We start from the raw sequence: 16,808 nt of genomic DNA, 5'->3' as shown, positions 1-16,808 counted from the left end.
AAGGTCAGAGTCTATTTGGTGCAGGAAGGGGTGCTGAGTTTCAGGGAAAGACCGCAGGCGGTTTCGTTCCTCTAAACCAAGCTCCTTCGCTAGCGCTGCGACCTGGTGTTTTGTGCAGACAATTTTCCTTACATTTCGCAGCTGCAGCCCTCTGCCAGCTATGTCATTCGCTTTCTCATTGCCAGGAATGCCGCAATGTTCGGGCGTACATTGTAGTGTCACACGGTACCCGGTGACGTACGCTAGATGGTGCAGGTAGGTGACCATGCGGGATACATGATCGTGAAGGCTGAAGCAGCTGGCACGTCGTAGGGTTTGCAGCACTGTATTCGAGTCCGTGAATATAGCCCACTCTGCTGGTGGCTAACGAAGAATGTAGCAAAGAGCTTGTTTGATTGCATGAGGCTCCGCAGATGTGGATGAGGTTGCACGTTCAAGACAATGGGACAGCACTTCGCCAGTTGACGAAACGGAGACGCCAGATGAACCGCCGTGAGGCATAGATGAGTTGTCAGTAAAAATGTGGGCAAAGACGTGTTGAAGTTTTCTTTGAGCTAAGACCAGGCATGTCACACTTGGGAGGGTGCAGATATGTTCATAGAGTTTTCCATTTTTGTGAAGCTGGAATTTTCATTGCGCTGTACAATACGGGTCAAGAGGTCATTTTTTCTGCGCAACCGATGCCTCAGGTATATTCGAACTGTTTCCTGCAGCCGAACAAAATCTATGGGCAAGAAACCAGCCTCTGCAAGTGTACCGCCGCACAAAGGGCCCCTAGGCAAGCCAAGGCAGGTGCACAGACAATTATTTCTTGCCGCATCAAGCTGCTATTTGCTCCTGGCAGACAGCCACTGCAAAGCGGACAGGCTGTCACGCAGCAAGCCATCTATAAGACATCCATTGACTTCAGCCAAGGTACCCAGTAACTTGCGCCACCGCGGAAATGCGAGTGCGTATACTCTGGACCTCAGGGGCCCAGGAGAGGTTCCTCTCCATATTTATTCTGAGGTAACTTTGGGTGCACCTGTAATGCAGGCAATGACACCCAAGGATTAGCAGGTACTGAGTCATCTGTTTGCAGTTGAATACCATGGCTACACTTTTCTTAGGCGAGAGATACCTTGGGTGCAAGGTTTCCAGATATATTTTTTTGAGCATTCTGGAGTCTCTGTTGTGTATTACGACATGACCCTGCCACACTCCAAATGCAGATGTCGTCAGTGTAAATTGCGACTGACGCCAGGAGGAAGGACCTACTTTATGTTAATTAGCGTAGGGTGGAACAACAGGGGACTCAAAACCGCTCCTTGAGGTACTCCTTTTTCTATATCATGACACAAAGTAGGGCCTTCCCGCGTGCTCGTAAACAGTTCTAGGGGTGTGCGAATATCAATTTTTTAATTTCGAAGCGAATTCGAATAATAAAAACAAAGTTCGAATCGAATCGAATATTTTTCGAATATTTTTCGAATACGAATACTTATTGTTTTTTGTAAAATTAATGTTTTCACCATCTAGAGACACAAAAACTGCAACTTTATTTCACAACAAATCACACAAAGTAAAATTATGAATTACACAATACCATTGCACTCAACAGGTTAAGGTCTGCACTCACTTAAATGTTAACATGGAGAAAGGTTAACTGCTCTACATGTTCGGGGAGCAGTGACAACCTCCTGCTCGTCACGACTCCACCAGATACCGAAAACAGCCGCTCACTTGAGACACTAGTGGCTGGCATGCCCGAGCCCGTGCACATTGCCGCACGCTGATACAGTAAAACCTCGATGATGCTAATCTCGCGGGACCGCGAAAAATATTCGTATCATCCGAAATTCGTATTAGCCAACACAGACCAAAAAATTGGGCGCTGAAAAAAGTTTTCGTTTATTTCTTTTCTTACTTTCGCGTGAGAAATTCGTGATTTTTTCTGCTTTTTTTAACCCCCATGTCGCAAAGCAGCCCTTTCTGGAGCACGTAAAGCTTCGCGCTCGTCTCCTCACTCGCTGTACCCAAGCTCGCTACACGCCGCAACAGTCAAGCGTGAACCGCATGGTGCGTTTTTGCGCGCGATTCGCTCGCCTCGGCTCTGCGAGCGCTGTATTTTCACGCCCACATCGACGATTTCGCGCACGCGGTAGCGCCTACCTCGGTCAGAAAATTACGCACGATGCGCGCGGCAGAATGGAGGAGCCTGATTACTTGCGATGAGATCGAGACAGCCAGCTTGGCTCCGCCGGAGATGGTTAGGCTTAGCACCCCGGCAAATATTTTATGGGCGCTTTTATTAGCGGCGCGGATGATGTTTTATAGTACCGTTTTCGCATGCATTATCAGCTCCTTTACCGCACAAGCAACTTCGTGTCTCCCTTGAGCCGCATTTTAAAGAGCGGTTAGAAGCGGTCGCCCGAGCGCCCGCGCCACTTCGCGGCTGGAGCCGACGCCATGTTGACGCCGCCGGCCGCGCCGCGCGCAGCGTGGGGGTGGTTTCGCGGCGGTGTCAGCGCGTTGGGCGTGCGCAGAGCGTTTTCGCGAGCAGAAAATAACAGTCCGGCCGTTTCTGGAGAAAGAGTGACAAACAGGGGAGTGAGAGCCGTCACTTGCTCGTTCGGCAGTCGGGTGCCTCGCCGGCTTGTTCGTATCTTCCGCCGGGCCGCGCAGGTCCGTTCGTAACAGCCGAAATTTTTCCCATTGCAAACAATGCAATTTCGCCGGGACTTTTCGGAAATTCGTATCATCCCGAAATTCGCACCCCCAGATTCGTACCATCGAAAGTCCACTGTACATAAACACCGATACAAACATGCTCTGATTTTTTTTTTTTTTTTTTTAGTTTTGGGTGGTTCGAATATTTCGAACAATAAAAGTGTCGTTCGAATCGAATCGAATACCAAAAAATTCGAATCGAATATTCGAAGTTTCGAATATTCGCACACCCCTAACTTCTTATCAATCCAGGTAGATCAAAATCCATACATACAGTCTCCTACCAAGACCAAGAGAACCTAGAGACTCTAGAATGGCTGTATAAAGGACCAAATCAAATGCCGACTTTATCTCTGAAAAAAGCCACAGTAGATACAGTTAAACCTCGATGTAACGAAGTCGGTAAAATTCGTAATTTACTTCGTTACATTGAAATTTCGCTACATTGAAATTCGCGGTTATAATGAAGTGTTCATCCCGTGAAGCGTTTCCTGAAAAAGAAAACGTGGCGCGCATACACGGCCGGCACACTGTTTCTGTTTCTATCGGTGCTTAATCGTCTACGCGGGCATCAGCGTGATCCGCATGGAGCGTTTTCTTCCCGAAAAAACGCGCCCCGGAAGCCACAGGCACGCTGATGCAGCCGCGGAGACCACCCGCGCGATGCGGGTAGCTCCAGCGACCGATTCTAACCGCTCGCTGAAACGCAACTCGAGGGGCAAACTAGAGGGGTATGCGAGAAAAAAAAGCGGATAACGTGGGCGAAATTTTCACTGTAAAACGTCATACGCGCCGCCTACGAGAGCGCCCATCAAATATCCTTCGCGGCGGCCTTATCGTCTAGCCAGCCGGCATCCCCGAGCGCTTCGAAGCTCCCGCCATAGGGTGCGCGCCTCCCCATTGGCGAAACTGGTCAGGCTCCTCCCACTGCTGCGCGCAGCGTGGCGCAGCGCGAGTCACTTCCCGCCGCCGGCACGCAATCGCGGACGCCGGTGTGAAAAAAAAAACGCACGTGCAAGGCTCATAAAAGATTCACAAATGCTTGCTGGGACGACGAAACCCAACAAGCATGAGCGAACTCGAACGAAGTGCAAAGCGGCGGCTTGCGGCGGCGGCGGCGGGCAACGCCGGTGGCTTAGGCTTACCACCGCGGAGGATATTTGATGGGCGCTTTCGTAAGCGGCGCGTGTCACGTTTTACAATGAAAATTTCGCCCACGCTATCCGCTTTTTTTCTCGCACGCCCCTCTCATATGCCCCTCGAGTTGCGTTTCAGCGAGAGGTTAGAAGCGGTCGCTGGAGCTACCCGCATCGCGCAGGTGGTCTCCGCGGCTGCGTCAGCGCGCCTGTGGCTTGCGGGGCGCGTTTTGCGTTTTTGCAGGGAGAAAACGCTGCGTGCGGTTCACGCTGATGCCGATTAAGCCGTAGACGATTAAGCTCCGACAGAAACAGTGCGCCAGCCGTGTATGCACGCCACGCAGTTTGTAGGCAAGGGACTTAATCAAAGACTCCGTGGCTGGCTGCATCCGCGGCATTGGGCAACCCGTGTCGCCGTTGGCGTTTTATTGGGACCCCATTTCGGCGCTTGCGCCTCCCAAAATCTACTCCTACAACTTAAATATCGTGCCTCGTTCTCCATGAAACTTCGTTACATTGAAATTCCGGCAAACGGGACTTCGTTACACAGAGGGTGAAAATACATGGTGTGCATACACTTGAAGTTACAAAAAATTCCGTGGTTCGTTACATCGAGGGTTTCGTTACATTGAAGTTCGTTACATCGAGGTTTAACTGTATGTGGCTGCGATGTAATTCTTCTTCTAGTGATGCCACAAAAGCAAGGATGTTGTCAATGGCAGACCGGTTTTCTCGAAAGCCATTCGTTTGAGGTGGATAAGCGTTCCTGCTTTCCACGTACCAGCTCATTCTTTTAAAGATAATTTTTTCCATGATTTTGCCAATACAGCTAAGTAGGGCTACGGGACGGAAAGAGTCGTAACGTGTTGGTTGTTTTCCAGGTTTTGGGGTTGCTGTTATTTTGGCTGTTTTCCATTCCGCAGACACAGTTCCATGCAGCCATGTTGAGTTATAATACTCCAGAAGGTGTAAGCAGGAGTGATGAGAGAGGTGGGAAATCGGCTCATGTGTTATGCCATCACAACCTGGAGAAGACCATTTTTTAAAGTTTGAGATGGCCATGCTGAGCTCGCCTATCGAAAATGGAAGGTCCATGGTGGGTATGGAGGATGGTGGTGCTGCGTCAGAAACACATAGAAGAGACTCTTGAGGCATGAAAATTGTAGACAGAAGCCTACAATACCATTCAACTGCCTCTTTTTGGGAAATTCCCTCGTGTAATGAAAGTCACATCACCGTTGTCAGGTTAGGTTTTCTCACAAGCATCTCACATGCCTCTGAGCTTTAAACAATTAAGCGAGCCGCAAATCCTCTAATTCTTCTGTATGGTGAGCCTCAGTGCACCTATGGATAGCACGTAGCCTTTCATATTCATCAGTTTTCATATTTAGGTGCTCTCTCATGATGGTCGAGGACTCTTTCAGACAACGAACCGTAGTTTGTTATTAGGCCTTTGCTAAAAGTGGTGGCGGTTATCTCCTTGTTGATATAGTTTTTGAAAACTTCCCAGTCTGTGTGCCTGATTTGGTTTTATGTGGAAGCGCAGCCACGTCTTGGTAAGATATTAAAATTGGGAAGTGATTGCTGCCTCTCATCTCAAGGTCAGCACGTTAAGTAAACTTTGGGATGAAGCTGTTTCAGACAAACATTAGATCGATGGAGCTTCTGAGCGTCGGATTTTTTAGGTAAGTAACATTGCTGTCACTCAATGGTTTGATACCCCATTTTACGAGTAGTTCAGAAAGCCTCAAGATATTAGGAAAAACGTATTCAACAGTGACACCTCCCTGGCCACTTCCGGGCGATTTTGCTATGATGTCACAGAATCTTGTTTGTGCGATGTGCGGCTGTCGACCTAAGCCATCACCAAGAAACATACCTGGGAGGTTGTTGTGGGCCCTATAGGTTCCTTTGACCAATTACTAGAGCCAGAATGTGCTGTTCATACACAGATAAGTACGCTTTTATTGGACACCCATACGATGTCTAGAGGCCCCACTACAATTGGCCAGTTGTGTTTTTTGATGATGGATTAGGTTGGCGGCTGCCAATCACATTGTATCTGTTTCTTTTATGGCGCAAGGGCAACAATCCGGCTACCAATCGCACACAAATGAACCAGTGCTGTCATAAAAAAAATCACCAGGAATCGACACTGCTTCAGCTGCTGTCTTTAATATCTCTGTTACTTGTTTGAATCTTTAACTACAATTGGTGTCATTGTTATTGGCATGAAGCAGTCTTCGTAATAGACCAGACTTGTATTTTGTTTTCATGGCCCATGCAGACAAAATACAAGTTCGTTTTATTCGAAGGATTTCATGTTTTACACTGCCCCCAGCACTTGTCCGGCAGCAAACGATAGCGCATTCACTCAGAAATCAATAAATTTTTAGATTAAAATTTTGATTCTCCCGCCAAATCGTGTGTTTTCGTGACGTCTGCCATGAAGTCGCAAGGGCGGGTATTCAAATCAACTTCGAGTGCGCCATTAGGCTCTGCAGCTTTGCTTACTGTCAGTCCTCCCAGATGGCGCTACCGTACTCGTGCACGAACCGTTGTCCGCCATTGCCTTGTTTTCGGCCTTATTTACTGCCGGCTTGTTTTTGTTATGGTAGAAAGTAATTTTTTCGTGAAGCATGGGGTATGCTTGACAAACAGGGTCACGTAAGAAAATGGAGCTTACGCCAATCGGCCAGTGTCGTGTAAGACAACTCCAAAGCAGCGGGCTGCTGTGCAGCTAACAGAAGCATAGTACCAATAGCAGTGCGCATCAGCACTTCGATGTTTACGTGTACTTTCGTAACTTCCACTGTTTACCCCACCACTCTTACTGCTGTAAAATGAATATGCATTACAGTTAAGTGCAAACAGCTTGTTCGGCAAGCTTGTAAACCCTAACTAATTTGTGCTTGCTTTTTCCGGCCTCAGCCAATTGCACAGCTGGGCACGTATGACATCATAGGTTCTGTTGAGTGAAATGAGGTAGTCGGTCGCATGGCCATTCCCCTTTTTTCCAACTGTACAGCTCATTTGAGCGAAGTGTGCTTTCAAAGTGGTGTCAGTATGATTCTAACGAGGCATCCTCTCGAATGATCCAGACTTGTATTTTGTTTTCGTGTCCCTCTTTGAGGGAGGACACTGCAATGATGTGGGGAAGTCCACAGAGAGCAAGTCCGGACGAGTTAGCACGAGTTTAGACTCCCAGTCAGCTCACCTGCTTGCCCATGTTGTGGGGGATGAGGTCGGAGGAGGCCTGCTGCTGGGCGGTGGCCGTGCTGTGGCTGCGGCGGGCCTTGGCCGTGGCCGGGTGGGGGGGGCCCCAGCGGGGAGTCCCCGGGCCCCTCGGGGGGCACGGGCACGTTGTAGAACTCCCCCTCCTCCGCCGTGAGCAGCTTGAACCAGCCGTCGGCCGGCGCCTTGAGGATCTCCGAGATGCCGAACGAGAGGGAGCCCATGAAGTCGTTGCGCGACGTCCGGTCCCAGTCCCACAGCTCGATCAGCAGCCGCCGGTCCTTGTCCTCCGGCTTCAGGTCACTGCGTGAGAGAGAGGAGGGGGAGGAAGGGGTCAGGTGACGACCGACAGCGGTGAGAACGAGAAGGTCTACACTTACGTTTGATGCAAACTGGGACGCCATGCAGACAAAACACAAGTTTGGTTCATTCGAAAGATTACCTCACTGGAATCATACTGACACCATTTGTAATGTAAACTTCGCTCAAATAAGCTACATAATTAGGAAAAAAGGAATTGGCCATGTGGCCCACCAGCTCATTTCCCACAACAAGACCTTGGATGTCATATGCGGCAGCTCTGCGATTGGCTGAGGCCAGCAAAAGCAAACGCAAATTTAGCAGGGCTTACAAGCTTGCCGAACGAGCTATGTGCGCTTAAATTGAGGGCACATTCTTTTTATGGCAGTAAGAATGGTGGGACAAACAGTGGAAGTTACGAAAGCACACGTAAGCATGCACACTGCTGTTGGTACTGGCTGCACTATGCTTGTTTTAGCTGCACAGCACTGCGGCGACAACACTGGCCAAATGGCGTAAGCAACAGTGCATGGAGGAAAGAAAAGGTTAGGAGAGGCCCTGACGTCACATTTGTGAAGCCGAGTCCCACCATGACTTGAGCCCACTGAGCCCAGCACTCTATCCCATCATCCTTTGCTGTCTCCGGTTTGATTTGACTAGGTAACATGGCGTCGCCCTGCCCTCCCACTTCGAAGCGCAAACAGCTTCGTCGCTAATTCCTCGGTGCGATGTCATGCTCTAAGCTGTCGATTTCGCCTTCAATTTGCCCATTCTAACCCTCACCCAAAGTTTCAATCGAAAGACGGCCTTCGTTTTTCAGATAGAAGGACGATTTTTCAGCTATTAAGCCTGGCAAAGTAGCGTTTGTCGTCATCATAGCAACAGGCTCGCGGGATGGCGAACGCAGACGACGGGAGCATTGTTTGGGGTCGTACAGCACGGTGCTCTTTGCGCGCTACGTCACAGCAGCGAAAAATTTCACTTGACTTCACAACGAAGAAACACAAGGTGAGCAAAGAACGAACTGTGGCTCTCGCCATTGCTGAGCGAAGGGGATTTTCCCGGCAGGTCGCCGGTGGCGGCAGCGGCTCACTCCGCCGATCTCGACCCGATGTAAGCGCCGCTGCGGCCTGGGTACGAGTTAAGGCCGCCTCCGACGGCGGAGTTTTCAAACTGGCCTAATCTAAAAACGTTTGTCGTAGCGGCTGCGCTGGTTTGCAAGCTTAGCGAGGCAGCCACATACCAAGCGCCTTAAAAATTTGTCCGTCCTATTCGCCCAAATTTGGCCGCCACTGTTGTAAACAAGTGAGCAACATTGTCTATGGTCTCAAGAAAAATCACGTGACTTCCTCCACACTTTTCGCAATGCATTGGGGTGCTAGGGGCCTCTCCTGAGTATTCTTTCCTCCATGCAGTGTCTTGCATGACCATATTTGTCAAGCGTGTTCAACACCACGTTTCACGAAACGATTATTTTCTACCTGAACAAAAACAAGCCAGGTACAAATAAGGTCAAAAGCAAAGCAAAGGAAGAAAACTACCCTTCTCGGTATGGTGGCGCCATCTAGGCTGCAGAGCGATTCTATGACGTCATTGCAGACGTCGCGAAAACACACAATTTGGCGGGAGAATCAAAGTTTTAACTTAAATTGATTAATTTCGCAGCGAATAAAGCATCGTTTCCCTTTGCACAAGCGCTGGGGGCACTACAAAAACATGAAATCTTTCGAATAAATCGAACTTGCGTTTTGTCTGCAATGCCCCTTTAAAGAAGCCATGAAGACAACATACAACTTCATTGAGCTTGAAAGAACTAGCCTGTAATAACTCACTCAGCTCCATCCAAGCAACAAAAGATGCTTTTTTTAATAAAAAAGAAAACGCAAGAAATATCGAACAGCTTTGAAATTTCGTGCCACAGTGACAATACGGGCAGGAAAGAGGCAATATGGGGCAGCAGTAAAACATTTTTATCAGTGGTTTCACTGCACATTCGCATCCAACGAATACTATCAAACGAAACTAGAGACCCCACTGCATTTTCCCAGCCACGCTTTTTGGCACCAGCTCAGGTTGGCAGCCGCCAATCACAAAAACAAAGCCCTAAGAGAAGTCACGGAGAGGTTTCCAGAAAATGGCTGGGGAGTGGCCACAATACTCCGTTGTGGTATTTGTTTGAAGTCTGCAATACAACTGGTATCCTTCTCTTTGGGGCAAAGCAGCCTTTTTAGTGACCCAAACTTGTATTTTGTCTTTGCGGCTCCTCTAAGGCCGCTTCCTTTAGAGCTACGGGCACATATCTAGATTACGTCTATTTACTCATTTATTTTTTAGAGCACCCTCTGGGCCCTTACAGTGTAACGGAGAGAGTGCGTACAGTGCATGAAAGTGGTAACAGTGTCGAAGGACAGGCAGTGGGTGCAAAAAATTTCACAAGCCAAGTTACTCCAGTACATATACAGTGCATTTCTGCATGACACAGGATTTTCAATGTAGTGGAGAAGGTGGCTCCATTTATCAGACATTTTTGGGGAGAAATGACTTTGCGTGGGGCCAAATGGAATGGCGAACCTTGAACTCATGGTCGATGTGGGAGGAGATGTACATGGGCCGTGGGAAAACGTCGCACCTCATAGATGGGTTTTGGAAAATGGTTTTGTGAAACAGGGAAAGAAGAGAAATTTTTCGGAGATTTTGAAAACTGCATAGATCCAGGTTATCTTTCATTAGGGAAACACTGAACGTACGCGACTAGTCATTAGGTATAAATCGCACTGACCAGTTTTGTACAGATTTTAGAATGGGAATTAGGTTTTGTTGGGCAGGGTCCCAGATTGCCGAGGCATGCTCCGGTTTAGGGCGAATTAGTGTCTGATAAAGCATCAGAGAAGTTACGGCGTATATACCCTAGGGAACGGTTTGTGCTGCTGCAGGCATAGAACCAAGGTACTTGTACGAACTAGCGCATTCAAGCAGGGCTTCCGTAATGCTGTAATTAAAGGGGTGCTTAGTATAACGTTGGCTTGAAATAGTTATGCTTTTACATTTGTTTGCGTTAAGTGTCATGCGCCATTTGCTGCACAAGCACACACACAAGACAACAGACCTTGGTGCCCTTCTGAGTAAGACCCACACAATGATGGAGTAATAACAAAGGCACTTGGTAAGAAAGGAAGGACGTATTTTAGTGCAATTGTCCTTGCTGCCCCAAAGAACATCTCCTCTGTAAATGTTTGTGGTCAGTGATAATAAAGTTCTTGATTGACTGATTGATTGATTCCTCCCATTCCTACACTGCATGAAAGACAAAAAGATGGGCGGGGTTGTGCTCCTGATCGATGGCAGCACTCAGGCTTGCCATTTTTTTATCTCATTCTCGAAAACAACAACAAAAAAATACCTGCCGCACCTTACGTACAAGAAGTTCCCACAATATTAAAAAAAAAAAAAAAAACCATACGCGCCTATTCCGCTCAAACTGCCCGCTTTGTGCAGTAAAGTTCATCCAGGTGCTATGAAGGAGAGGGCTGTGGGAAAAAAAAGCCCATGTGGATTAAGTGCAAGTGCAGTGTGGTCTCCAAACCCACCGTGTCATTTGGGTGGCGCTACTTGGGCTAGACTGGAAACTGAATTAACGGGACATTAAGCAGGCACGCAGATTTCTTTCTTTAGAAGTTTCCACATGCTCGCTTAAAGGTTGAGTGCCTTTGCTAAACCTATGTGTCCTCGTCAGGAGATACTGGAGACCAAGGCCCATGATAAACGCAAACCATTCATGACTACACAAACTATGAATAGTGTTCTAAGCACCAAATAAGTTTAGCTGCTCAAAATAAAGTCAGCTAACTTATCTGCCCTGCCCCTCATCTTGTAATTGTTGGTTTTCGTATATGCTAATTTTACGGTGACACGAACTAGGTGCACGGTAAGTGTCATTGTCGAATGCCTGATTGAAAGAAGAAACAAGGAGAAAGATGTGGGGACCCCCCGGTGTGCTCTCACAAGGTGAGCGTCTCCATCCACTCGGGGTTGAGGCAGGCCTTGATGGTCTTGGTCTTGCGCTTGGCCGAGTCACCCGTGTCCGGAATCAGCTTCAGCTTCACGTACGGGTCCGACAGCCCGTTGGGGTCCATCGGGATCAGGTTGCGCGCCTGGCGCACTGCGTGAACGTTCGTACACCCCGGGGAGCATTTAACGAAAATGCGGCCCTCGTACACAATGCTTTTATAGGCCGTTAGTGAAATGTGGGTACCAGGCTATTAGAACTTCTGCAACATGGACATTTGTTTTGTATTCAGCGTGTTTTTCGAAAAACATCACGAGGTAGTCTGAAGTCAAACCAAAGGATTAGTAGAGAAATTCCAGATGGATTGGTAAGGTTTCTCTGTGTGCAAGATGATGTCAGGTGGGACAAGGTTTGCTAATGATTGCTCAACCTTAAACCCAAACCTATACAACTGACTGGAATTAAAGTGAACTCAAGAAGGAGCAGCAAGATTTGTTGATATTAGATATTAATTTAAAAACGAACATTTTTTACACTGTGTCAGTTGAAACAATTTAAGTTTTCACATCCTTGTGATACGAAACTGCTTATAATGCCCAAAGAAATAGTCTTCCCGACAATGCACTGATGTAAAGCAGTGAAGCCGACCTTCAGAAAAACTCCATGTAAAGGTGGCTCTCCCACCCCTTGTTGCAGTGAAGCCTACTAAAAAAAAACTGACTCGCATGTTTTGCGACTAACACCCAGCAACACTAAACTCAGCGGAACAAACCTCAGTGACTTTAAACTCTCACACCCACTTGGCAACACTAAACTCGCTGACATAACTCCACAAGAAACGGTGCTCATGCATTCTCACATCATAACAGACATCTTAAGTTCCCCCAGTATTTTCATTACCAAATGGCCGCAACAGTGTTCCGCTAGTTCACCCTCTGGTAGGGTGATTGTAAGTGAAGGCTGTGTTCCACACTTTACTGAAAGCAACAACAATGCAAGGAACATGACACATGAAAACAAAAAGCAGCCGTTCATTCTTGAATCCCCACGTTTTTTGGGCATTAAAAATGCTTACACAGCCTAAGTGACTACATTTTTACGAGATTCCCGAGTTTCCAATGGCTGGCCAGCTGTGGGTGTTGATATGAACCATGGCAAGACCTGCCAAGCGCTCTCTTTGGTCTTACCCACACAGGCTATACCACACACAGTTCAGGAGCGCACTATGGCATACTGGATTAGAGAAAATCTATCCAATACGAACCACAGTTCCTTTAAAGGGGCCCCGTAGACAAAATAAAGCTTTGTTACGTTTGAAAGAACTAGGTTTTGGCAACTCGCGCAGCTCCATTCCAGCCATGAAACTTGGCCTCCATCTGTTGTCCTTGATATTTCCATTATTTGTTCGAAGTTTGCTATAAAACTGCTGTCCCAGCTATTGAAACAAAGCAGTCTTTCTAACAAAGCAAACTCGTATTTTGTCTTCATAGTTCCTATAAAAGAACAAATCCTGCCTGACTATCAAGATTATTTTAAGTCAGCTGGATAGTACTACCGTCTACCATACAATACCAAGTGTAACTAGCTTTCCTCCAACAGCAGATGCCAACTGTGTTCCACATTTTTTCCCTTTCCTAGCACAGGAAGGCCACAGGACAACACCAGTAAGATGCAAATATAAAGTCAATACGAATACAATACAAATCCAATAGGGACCCAAATTGAGAGCCCGGAGGAGACGCACCTTCACAGATGAGTCGTGAGGGTGTGGCAGAGACGCGTAGATGTATCCGTCCCCGACGCTCCGTGTGGTCGCAGCCGCACAGGTTGGGCACGCTCTCTTGGCACCGCTTGTGCACGTTCATGTCGCACGCTACACACGCACATGCACACAGACACAGGAGAGTGAGAGGACATTCAGGCAGGGACCCCACCCTCTGCTTGCACATCATCTACAGTTTTGCAGCAAACAACACCGGCTTCATAGTAAGCCGCAGCCCTTTATAAACTCTCTACCCTACCCTGAAAAGAAGACTACAATTATAAAACCTGGCTACAATTATCGGCGCCGTTGCTGTCACTCCGTTTCTGTCCACAGCAGGACGCAGTATTCCGTTACAAGACGGGTACCAGCCAGCACTTCTGGTGTGATATGTGTTGAGATGCCCTGTCTTGCCCTTAAACCGACCCAAAAGATACAAAACCACCCTTATTTATGAAAAGAATGCATACAATTGAGCCACAAGAACATATGACATTAAAAAAAAAAACCAACGGGCTTTGAAAGAATTTCTCCTCTGCTGGGGCTCAAACCCAGGTCCCTCACACCAAAACCTGCGATTGTAGCCCTCGGCTACTGATGCTAAACAACAGGGTTCTTTTAGCAGTTGCTCAGAACAAAAAAAAGAGTGTTCAATGCAAATGCCACATGGCAGTTGCTGCATAGTGAAAGTGGTGGGCTTATGCCCACAGGAAAATGGAATCTCACCCACAGGACAAAGGCCTCCCCGATAGACTTCCAACCACCTGGGTGGTTGGAAGCCTTGGTCACCCAAGCACATTCTTTGTCCCAAATCTCCTTCCCCATAAAGGAGTTTTGGTTCATCCCCTTGGTCGCATTCTCATGCGACTCCCCTGCCCCTTAACTGCTTACTGAGGCCCGAAGACTGCAACAACAGGCTTCGTATTCATAAAGAGAGAACCTACAATTGCCGTTTCACAGTTCCTCAACCCATCAACCGTTTCTTCAAAAGTCTTCAGCAACACCTGCCAAAGCTGTTGTCCTAGTACAGTGAACAGGAAGGTATCGTGAAAATGTCCACCACATGAACACAGAATTCAGTGGTTCTCAGAAGACAACTACCACCCGAGTGAGAACCATCCCCAGGGAAAGCAGCTGGAGTTCTGCAGAAAGTACTTAGTTTTTATCATCACCATCACCATCATCAGTGACCTACCTTTGCACTTGTATCCCTGGTGGATGAGGCCGTAGAGCAGCGACCCACAGTGGTCGCAGAAGGTCGGGCTGGTGTACGTCTGCAGCACAAACTGGTGCTTGGTGCGCGCATCCTGCAAGGTTGGAGGGGGGAAGAATTGTCAGCAAAAAGGCTTAGCATTTGTGTCACACCACACAGGCTGCATGTCATTAGTGTGATGAATTAGCGATACAAATTATAGGTTGCACTGAAGTACAAGAACATCCTCATGCTAGATGGTAATTTTCATTTTGCTTCAAAATTGTCTTTTCCATCAAGTCCTCCTTTATTTCAAATGACGTTAAAGAACACAACCGAATGCGGCATCCTCAAACCCTTTCTGCACTGCCCGCCCGAATTTATACCTGAAAACAATCTGAAAATCCAACTTTCCAAAAAATTTGAGAATCGAATCAAATTTGAGAATCGAATCTAAACAAAACACATAATCATGAACTACAGCAGTTTTTAAAGTTACCATACGTTCATTCCATGCATACCGCGGAGTCTTGTGCCTGCGTGTCCTTATTTCTATTGCATGTGTGCGCATCTGGTTGTATAAAAGGAAGTTAGCGTTGTACGTAACCCTTCTTTCACTCGTACAGCATTTTTTCCCAGCTCTGCATCCCTGCAGCAACTTGGGAGAGCATTAAAGTCTCACCCACTTGCTTCTTCCCCCCTGCCAAAGTTGCGTATATACCACTAAGCCCAAGAACAAGGTAGGAAGCAAGAACACCGCTGCCACTCACGTCTGAGTCGACGCCTTTGTCCTTCCCCGGGCACTTGAAGGTGACGAACTCGTGGCACCGCTTGTGCACCACAAAGCTGCATACTGCGTTAGGGCAGAGAGCATTGACCCCATTAGGAGGCATACGGAAGACGATACGATAAGTCATACGGAGAGGCATACGGGGGCCTGACAGCAACAACTTGATCCACCATGGCGAGCTCCACGTCGAGCGTTCAATACTGATTTGGAGCACTGCAACTGTTTTAACTAGTCAATTTCCTCCCGCGGCCAGAGCAGGAGGTATGCATACTATCTTGCTCAGGTAATCTCTTTCCATCCAGGATTGAGCGCCGCTTAAAACATACAGGCTCCTAATCTAGCTGGTCTACTACTTTCGGAGAGGGAATTTTAGCACTTAAAACTGCTGAGCAAAACACGTCTAGTTTAAAGGAAGTCCAAGGATACCCCAGGGCTCTACTATATTAAAGAAAGAGGAGCACTAGGCTGCATAAGAATGTGGACAAACTTCTGTGAGCCAACAATGCCCCAACATGCACAGGCAAGAACGAAAGAATTTCGGGGATTCTGTCCGCCTTTCAATAGGACCCATTTGCCCGCAATAAATGTGACAGAGAATAAGAAAGCTTGTTTGAAGTCACTAAAGCGCAATCCAATCGACACTGTGAGCACCAACAACGATCTTCCTCGCGAAAACAACGACAAAGACAGGAGCAGACGGCTGATATGACAAACAACAGCTACTGTCCAGACCTAACAGTCCGGGCAAAAAAAATGCATGAGCAGCCATCGCAGTGCCTTAGTGGCCGAGGCACTGCGCAACCAAAAAGGGGTGATGAACTCCATTTGCTGGCTGAGCGAAACAAGAAGCAAGAATGCTCAGATGTATGATGTTTTGGCACACGTCCAATATCTCAACAGAGCCTAAATTATTTTGCGGCCCTCTGCAATGTTGCGCCACACATGTGGCGCAACCCACGAACAATGAATCATGGAAGCCATACGAGTATAGAATGCAAAAGGGTGCACTGATGGCATGTGGTGCAAAGACTGCCAGACATCCACCGCTGTATCTCTTACTCCCGGCAAAGTTGGTTATTATACCAACTGAACACCACACACACTCCTTACTCCAGTCTATGCTTACCCCACGGCCCCATCATGCCATCCACTGCTACCAAACCCTACTGCCATCTTGACAGTTTTGCCTGACCTGAACTCATCGCTCTCCTTCACACTACTACCCTGCATGGGAATAGTCCAAGCAGCCTGACATTTCCTATTATTACTCTGTCACAAGGAATGCATTCACTCGCCATCCATCTAAAAATAGGTGCCCCTGACTGCAGCTCAAAGCAGCCAACATTTTCATATTGCCGTCCCTGACAATGGGTATATAGTCAGGTACAGGGGGGTCACAGTTCAGGGGCTCTTCAAATATTGGTTTCACTGAAAGAACTTTCCCTCTCCGCAGCGGCTCACTGAAAATTCAAACCTAACCTGCTTTGTGGGCAAGGCCAACTTCCTCAACTCGGCTTCAAACTATTTTCATCTAACGCAATGCTATTGCTCAATACTTATAGCAGCTGGCCCATTTCAAGTCCGGTTGATATTCCCAAGCTTTGCTACTGCATAATTTCCATAATGAGAACCACCCCTCCAATCAACCTATATTCACCTATCACCTGAAATTAACTCAG

General features: G+C 47.6%; 1 protein-coding gene across 1 annotated transcript in view; it reads right to left on the bottom strand.

Annotated features, from left to right (window-relative positions):
- The window catches only part of LOC144138795 (protein kinase C, brain isozyme-like), a 180,532-nt gene that overhangs the window by 40,197 nt on the left and 123,527 nt on the right, over window positions 1-16,808 (bottom strand). The window contains 6 exon segments of the mRNA XM_077671265.1: window positions 7,063-7,167; window positions 7,169-7,382; window positions 11,382-11,538; window positions 13,130-13,258; window positions 14,343-14,454; window positions 15,110-15,192. Coding sequence (XP_077527391.1) covers window positions 7,063-7,167; window positions 7,169-7,382; window positions 11,382-11,538; window positions 13,130-13,258; window positions 14,343-14,454; window positions 15,110-15,192 — 800 coding nt within the window.

This window comes from Haemaphysalis longicornis, unplaced genomic scaffold, assembly GCF_048455015.1.
Source record: "Haemaphysalis longicornis isolate Haplotype H1 unplaced genomic scaffold, Haemaphysalis longicornis Haplotype H1 scaffold_5, whole genome shotgun sequence".
Taxonomy (NCBI): domain Eukaryota; kingdom Metazoa; phylum Arthropoda; class Arachnida; order Ixodida; family Ixodidae; genus Haemaphysalis; species Haemaphysalis longicornis.
The sequence above is the reverse complement of the archived record's forward strand: the minus strand, read 5'-3'. Positions and strand labels throughout refer to the sequence as shown.